At 34.5% G+C, this 8,579-nt stretch overlaps 1 protein-coding gene across 1 annotated transcript; it reads right to left on the reverse strand.

The window, feature by feature from the left end:
* Nucleotides 1-6,465: 6,465 nt before the first annotated feature.
* LOC141482730 (uncharacterized) lies at nt 6,466-8,360 on the reverse strand. Its single transcript, XM_074176450.1, has 3 exons — nt 7,620-8,360; nt 7,000-7,302; nt 6,466-6,824 (listed from the first exon to the last, which is right to left on the reverse strand). Exons 1-3 carry the CDS (start codon nt 8,073-8,075, stop codon nt 6,597-6,599), a joined length of 987 nt encoding a protein of 328 aa, XP_074032551.1. The 5' UTR covers nt 8,076-8,360; the 3' UTR covers nt 6,466-6,596.
* Between the last annotated feature and the right edge of the window lie 219 nt (nt 8,361-8,579).

An 8,579-nucleotide genomic window follows, 5' to 3' on the forward strand; every position in this document is an offset into this window, starting at 1 on the left:
CCTTGGTGACAAAATCTTAGACAGGGTACATAATTATAAATTTCTAGGGTTGAACATTGATGATAAACTGAAATTTAAAAATCACACAATAAACTTAAGCAAGAAGCTTGCCTCAGGTTGCTATGCACTAAGAGTGATTTCTAGAGAACTAGGCCACTCCCATTCAAGAACAGCTTATTTCGCTTTAATAGATCCCCATATTAAATATGTAATTGCCTTCTGGGGAGTCTGTTTTAGAGATTTATTTCAAATGATTTTTGTGCTCCAAAAAAGGGCTGTCTGATATATGTGCAAAGCAGCTCCCAGGGATCCATGCAAGCCTCTTTTCATAGCTCACGGTATTTTAACAGTAGCAGCCCTGTTTATCTTGGAATCAATATGCTTGATAAAAAAAAGTTATTCTTGTGCATCTCCCCCTTCCTCATATAATACTCGTAGCCACAATAGTAACATAGATCTGCCTATTCCTGCGAGTTCCCTTGTTAGGGATTCAGTTATATTCAACGGGATCAAACTGTTTAATCACTTACCAGCCCGAATTAAGGAAATTATAGTGCTTAACAAATTCAAAAAAGCAGTTAAAATGCTACTTGTTGATAGGGCCTATTATTCAGTTCAGGAGTATCTTGACGATTTACTTGAATCTTAACTTTTATTTCTGTCTTGTTATTTCCACCTGAATATCTCAGTGTATTTCACATTTTTAGCTTATGTTTATTGTATTTTGTTTAAACTGTTTGTTTTTTTATGTAGATTTTTGTATCTTATTATTTATGACTTTGTCTACAAGATGTAGTTTTTCAGACAATAAAGTATATTTGATTGATTGATTGATTGATAGTTGCCTTGCAGTGAAAGCTGCAGAGTCTCCTGTTGATCAAACTGTTTAATCACTTACCAGCCCGAATGAAAGAAATTATAGTGCTTAACAAATTCAAAAAAGCAGTTAGAATGCTACTTGTTGATAGGGCCTATTATTCAGTTCAGGAGTATCTTGACGATTCACTTGAATCTTAACTTTTATATCTGTCTTGTTATTTCCAGCTGAATATCTCAGTGTATTTCACATTTTTAGCTTATGTTTATTGTATTTTGTTTAAACTGTTTGTTTTTTTTATGTACATTTTTGTATCTTATTATTTATGACTTTGTCTACAAGATGTAGTTCTTCAGACAATAAAGTATATTTGATTGATTGATTGATAGTTGCCTTGCAGTGAAAGCTGCAGAGTCTCCTGTTGATCTCATAGATAGTATCCTCGTAAAGGTTGTTCATGCTGACATATAGGTTACTGGGCTCAAAATAAATGATTCAATTCCAAAATTCAATTAGAGTCGCATACAAAACACCCAGTATGTTATATAATTTTAAATACAATCCACTGTATACTTTTCATAAAATTTGGAAATATAATACTATATACAAGATGATAGATAAGTTATGTTCACTCTCAAATCAATATGAATTTAGCACCCTACGTAGAAATTTGGAACAAATAAATATTCATACTGTGGATGTTTAGTAGTCTCAAGATGCATATAGAATATCCCTGGTGTGATTACTTGGACCCTTTATTGTTAAAAAGTTTGCATTTTCCACTCTACACGAATAACATAGAAAGTTTTTTGAGTTTTACAACTCACTGGTTTGACAATAGTTTCAAATATCATCACGCAGATTTTCAAATGAAATATTTTCCTGAAACACACAGCAAATAACATAAAAATATGTCTAGAAGAAATCCCTACTTTGTGGAATATAGATACGACCCAAATTCAGGCTGTTGTACGAGACAAAGGCAGAAATATGACGAAAGCAATCGACGATTCAGTTTTTAAAGGAGTACCTTATTTCATACATACTATACAAATAACAATCAATACTACTTTGAAACATGATACCATGGTAGAAATAATTGTAGAGTCAAGACGAATCGTGACATGCTTCAACTATTCTAATCAAGCTCAGCAAGAACTTAATTTATCAGCCCATCAGCTGTCCAAGACGTATGTACCAAGTGAAATTCCTCATACTATAAGATATCTCGCTTTTTCAAACAAAACCGGATGTTTCTTTATACCTGGCTGAAACATCGGTGAATTTCGAAAATTTGTCTACTGATGAGTGGAAAATATAAAAAAAATCTGTTTAAAATCTGTTTTTCCGTTAATCAGCTGTCGCCACCATACGAACGTCAACTCTCAGAAGTTGAGAAATTTGTGCAAGCTAAGGACTAACGAGGTCTTACCTTTTAACGTGTGATTCCTAACACGGTTGCAGAATCATTCCAGCTTCAACCAGATGAAATCTCTCGAGAAAAATATCTGGTCGAAGCGGGAATCGAACACACGACCTTCCGATCGTGAGTCGGACGCACTACCACCGCGGCCAATTCCACAAGGAAAAAGCATTGAATTGCTGAAGCCATTTGATGAAAAACAACAACCATGGAAATGAAAGTGCTGCTTGAAAATTATTTGAAGAGTAGGTTCGATGTGGAGCATAAAAAAGTCTTTACCCTGGCTACTTTATTGGCAAAGATTAGCCACAGAGTCCCTTCTTCGATGATGATAATATAGAAACAGAGCAACAGACAGGCATTTTTGGTGATGCTACCAAAAATTTACATCTAGAAAAATAGCAGAGCATCAAGACGGCAAGTCAAGAGCAGCTCATGAACTGCAGTCTTATTGTGCGATACCGGTGATTAAGCGAAATGATGACCCATTTCAGTTGTGGAGCAGCAATAGTTCAAGGTATCCTGAAATGTCCGCATCGCCAAAGTGTACCTTTGTCAACAGCCATCTTGATTTTAAACAGGTTGGAGCCTGGCTCCCTTCCCCTTAGGATTGATGCTGGTCAGAAGAACGAGTGGGTCAATGTACCTCTGTTGCTACACAAGTTCTTTTTATAGTGAGCAGCTACCCTCAGAGGCTGGTAATATATACGAAACAAAAAGAAATAAATTGCTGCCAGATAGGGCAGACACTCAAGTATTTTCATATCAATTTACCTACAATTATATAAGTTATAAAAATATAACAAAATGACATTTGTTTGTAACAATTATCACTTTGGTTTGATAAGGTTATGTATGGTTATAAAAAATCATATAAGCACGTTACTGTCTTTTTGGTTTGATTTTATTAGGCAGTTAATGTTGAGAATTTTTTTTACTATAAGGACAACATGGACACGCCATCTTATTTCAATATTACTCAGTTTGTTAATTAAATTCGGACGAAAAGGTTTTTCAAATTCGGCACAAATCCACAGAAAATTTACATGTTTCCAACTACTATATTGAAACAGCACAAATAATCAATCAATTCATGATAACCCCATGATGGAATTCCTCTGCAATTTAAAAAAAAAATGCATATTCACTCTAGAAAAACCCTTACAAACATTATTTAATCTTTCTTTATCTATGGGAATCTTCCCTGAATTCTGGAAGCAAAGTTTTTTAACTCTAATCTACAAATCTGGTGATAGAGAAAATATTAAAAACTACCGTCCAGTGAGCAAGCAATCGAAGATTCCGAAGTTGCTGGATTGTTTGATAACTAAAAAAACTGACATTCGATACAAAAAACATAATAAATGAACACTAACATGGCTTTATATCTGGTAGATCCACCACTACGAATTTATTGCTTTATCAACATTTTCTTTTGCATAACCTCTAGAGGAAAAACACCAAGTTGACTCTATTTATACTGATTTCTCTAAAGCCTTTGACATGGTAAATCATGATCTTCTCAGGTTTAAGCTCCTAGCATTAGGCATAAATGGTAACGTCTCAAAATGGATAAAGAATTATTTGGGTAATAAAATTCAGTATGTTAAATATGCTGGTTCCATATCATCACACATGTAACATCTGGTGTCCCTCAAGGAACGCATATAGGTCCAATACTCCCCATTCTTTTTGTATCAAATAACATTTTCAAGAGCTGTGAAACCTATTGTATATCCATATAAAATCAAAATCATTAATCTAACATTGACTAACAACGTTCGTGACTTGGGAGTGTTGTTCGATTGCAAAGTAACCTTTAAAGGTCATATTGATCACATTACATCTAAATCAATCAAATTATTGGGATTTGTTCAACTTTCCAACTCCTGATCCAATAACTGAACCTAAAAAAAAGGTTTGGTGGTGCAGCTAGGAAACGACTGAGTTGTCTCCTCAAGAGCGGGGTACCTTATGGAACGACCAAATTCTTGAGCGGTGTACGCAGAATCTGCCTCAGGTGGAGGAACAAACCCCCCATGAGCAGGTTAGCAAACGTTTGCGCTCAACTGAAGATTTACCAAAACCAGAGGTGAAAAAACCCTGCACGATTGAATCTAAGACATCGTCAGGTGTAGCTGACTTCCAAAAATCCTCATATAGGAATGTTGTCGCGGTATCAAGGTGAGAATCTTGTACCTTGACTATCCGACTACCTCATTAACGATGAAACAGCAGAGCATATACTTTGTGCCTGCCCTGCTGGGGGCCGAATCAGATTTTTAGAGTTCGGCAGAGCCGTACTCCATCTGACCTGATAGACCACTCACCATACTATACAAACTAATCGGGTTCGTTAAGAAGCTGGATTTATTTGGTCGAGTGTGAAAAGGTGCAGTAGAGGGTCGAATAGACCCTCTCACTTTGGACCTGACCTAACCACTGTAACGGCCGATTGCACCGACTTTTTATTATGGGAGCGTTAAGCTAATGGGACATTAAAGGTCCGTTAACGCCCTTTAGCGTTTGCACCACAGTTTAAGAGACTATTAAATACCTATTAAGAAACCCTTACTTAACTCGCCAAATTTTCTCCTTTAAACATACGTTAGCGGTTCATTAACTTTGTAAGGTTAGGTTTCTTCATATTTACTCGCTTCTTTTAATATTGCCATTGTTTACCTTTCAAAAATAATGGATTATATTAATGTTTTGGAAAATGATTTAATTGAAGATATTTACGAAGATGACATAGAAGTTGTAGACTTCCAAGATTTTGGGTTTCCACGCAGGTTAAATGAGCGACCCAATTATTATGAGGAACTGAGTGACTTGGACTTTTTTAGAAGGTTCCGGCTAACAAAACCTACAGTAATGCAGCTTTTGGAGATGATTGAAAATGAACTGGAGTACCCTGATTATAAGTAAAAGATATTTTTCATTTATTTATTGCCTGTTGCTATTTATAAAAATGCCAACTTAAAATTAGGCTGTGATTTATATAATTTATTTGTAATATTGCTATTTTTTAGAAATAACAGTCTATCACCTATGAATCAGCTACTGCTTACATTAAGATTTTATGCTAGTAGTGGGCAGCTCATTCAAGTGGCTGATTTCATGAACGTGCACATTTCAACTGCATGCAGGATTGTGGCCTATGTAACTAGAACTATAGCATACCTTCGACCTCAAAAAGTCAAGATGCAAGAGCCACAAGAATCAGTTACTGCACAAAATAAATTTTATGGAATTGCTGGATTTCCTAAAGTTCAAGCTTTAATAGATTGTACTCACGTAAAGATCCAATCACCTGGTAATATATTGTTCCTATCTAAATTTAGGTATATAGGTATAGATTTGAGAGAAATAGCAATTAATAATTTTCAGGAGGCCAAAATGCTGAAATATACAGGAATCGAAAATCATTTTTCTCCATTAATGTGCAGTGTCTGACAGATGCAAACTTAAAATTTTTGGATGTGGTTGCACGATGGCCTGGTTCAACTCATGATGCCACAATTTTTGCAAATTCAGCCATCAGGGCAAGATTCGAAGCAGGACATTTCCCAGGATGTGTGATTTTAGGTAGATATCACTTGTACCATGTATCGCATGTACCAACTAAAAGTTTTGTAGCTCAACTATTTTTTATTTTTTTATTTCAGGGGATAGTGGTTATCCTTTAAAAAGTTACCTGCTTACACCATTAGCAAATCCTGCCACGCAAGGGGACCACTTGTACAATGAGGCGTTAATTAGAACAAGGAATGCCATAGAAAGGACCTTTGGGCTATGGAAACGTCGATTTCCAGTTCTTGCATATGGACTTCGCCTAAAAATTGAGACAGTTTTAGCCATTATAGTAGCTACTTCTGTTCTTCATAACATGGCAAGGGATATGAATGAACCTGAGCCACCAGTACCAGAAGATCTCAATGAGGATGAGTTAAACTATCTTATCAATACTCAACAAATTCAAATGGATAACCATGAAAATGTGGGTGTGAATTATACTCAAAATGAAATAATTCGTTATTTCAATATGTAAAAAATTTTAGTATTCAATAAAGGTTCTTTTTTAGTATTTCTTTGGTCATTTGACGAGATCTGTAATTATCTCACTTTGTCAGCAACATTTTTGTTAAAAATTCTTAGACTAGACATGGTCAATGTAAATGTTTTTGGTCATTCTTGTTTTAAACAAGTAATTGAAATTTGTAAGGTTTTCACTAAGAAAAGTTACACTTAAGTCATGCTCAGTGATTTTAAATCACATATTTATAAATAAAAGATGTATTTTGGTCATTTTTTTTTATTGAAATCAATAACAAAACGAACGTGTCAATCTTAAAACTATATTGACATTTTTCCTAATTGTTTTTCCTTAATTTTAATATCCAGTGCCAGACTTTTCATTTTTAAGTCATGTTCCTTTTCAGCATGCAATCTCTCCCTTTCTAATTTATGTATTACATGATTTGCTATAATATCTTTCTTATCTGCCAAGTCATTATATTTTTGGGCTAAGCTGGAGGATGCAAGGGATCTTACCACTGTTGCTGTTGGTCTTCTTCTATGTCCCTACGATTAAAAAGGTATTATAAACAAATAAAATTTAAAAAAACTATTGGTGTGAGAATATAACGAATCAAAAATAATATATTTTTAATACTGCCAGCCTTGTATGTTAAATGTAATTTCCATGTGGAAGGATTTCGAAAAGAATAACTTTGGAAAAAGTAATATTTATACTCACTCTCCTGTTCATCCCTCTTCCACGTTCAGCATCTATTCTTGATCTTACAGGCACATCTTTTTCATCTTCTTTACTCTCCATAACAATAATGTCTCTTCTAGGTTCATGTTTAGCCTTCTTCACTTCCATTTTTTCTAGTAATACTGGATTTAAGGGTCTTTTTAAATCATTAACATTGTAAGTTTCCCAGTTATACTTTATTGTTTCAATCTCCTCCGATTTTTGAGACTGATCTTGCTGAGAGTCTCTTATTTGGATTTTTTCATATTCCTGATCTTGAATTTCAACTTCAGATTCTTGTTCCTAAAAGTAATAGAAATGTAAATCAACAAATTATTTTACTTTAATCCCAATCCAATGTATTAGAACTAAGCATGTTTTAAAACGAAGAACATTATATTTCATTAACAGAAAGCACTGTAATATGAACTGTATTTACTAGGTACTAGCACAGAAATCAAGCACTAAAGTACAATCTTACGTCAGTTTATTCAGAAGTAAAACAAAATTTCTAATTCTAACATATGTAAGTCAAGCTTTTATGTAAAAATAACCAACTGGGTGGACTTGAGCTTTAAAATGTGTGCAGGTGAATAATGCAAAAAACTGTATTTCCTTACCAGATTTTCAAAAACATATTCTATTTGATTTTGCTTCCTTGGTGATCCAACACTTGTTACACTGTCAGAGTCAAACGGATTCAAATAACCATCCACTGTGAGTGGATCCATTGTGGCAAGCACCAACTTTTCTTCTATATCGGGTGGAGGTGGACCACCACCAGTTTTCAAACATTCCTGTCTGACTTCTGCTCTTCTTTTTCTTACATTCTGTCGTCTATTTTCATAACATCTTTTCAGTTGATCAACCGAACGGTTATTGAAGTCACCACTTGTAGAATTAAATTCTTGGCAAATTTTTGTCCATGTTTCATTTTTTTCTGAATTGACTACTGCGTTAGTTTCTTTATTTTCTATTACATTTTTATAATTTAGGCAAATAGAAAAAAGTAAATTTTGTTCCCTAGGTGTAAAATTTACTGCTCGAATCCGCTTTTTCTTTCCTTTGTCCGCCATCACACAACAAAGAACAAACTTTAAATCACAATATAAAAAATACTTTTGGAGTTTATGTTTATGATGAAGTAATCAACTGTCGATTTTCTCCAGAAATAACCAAACTCACAGAAAATCCCTACATATGCTCCACGTTGCCACATTGTACTGTTAATTAATGGTCCTTTAGTAAAATCTGGTTTGTAAATGTATGGTGCAACTCATTTGAAGTTAAGAGACCAATAAAAGTTAAGAGTCCCTTTGTTAATGGTGCCATAAGAAAAAGTTGGTGCAATCGGCTGTAAATATGTTATTGATAAAAGACATATAAAGTAGGAAGCCGGATAGTCGGCGCCCTTTGCCGATTAGTCGCCGACTATGATATAGTGACCAGATAGTTGGCTTTGCCGACTAGTCGGTACATCTCTACTTATTTCTAATATTTCCGATAGACGTATCTAGACAATGAACCTTATTATCTCTGCTCTACCATTCTCACATCTTTTCTCTATCAAATGACAGTGA

This window comes from Leptinotarsa decemlineata, unplaced genomic scaffold, assembly GCF_025532065.1.
Source record: "Leptinotarsa decemlineata unplaced genomic scaffold, Ldec_3_MD MMD2_tig00001719_RagTag_RagTag, whole genome shotgun sequence".
Classification (NCBI taxonomy): domain Eukaryota; kingdom Metazoa; phylum Arthropoda; class Insecta; order Coleoptera; family Chrysomelidae; genus Leptinotarsa; species Leptinotarsa decemlineata.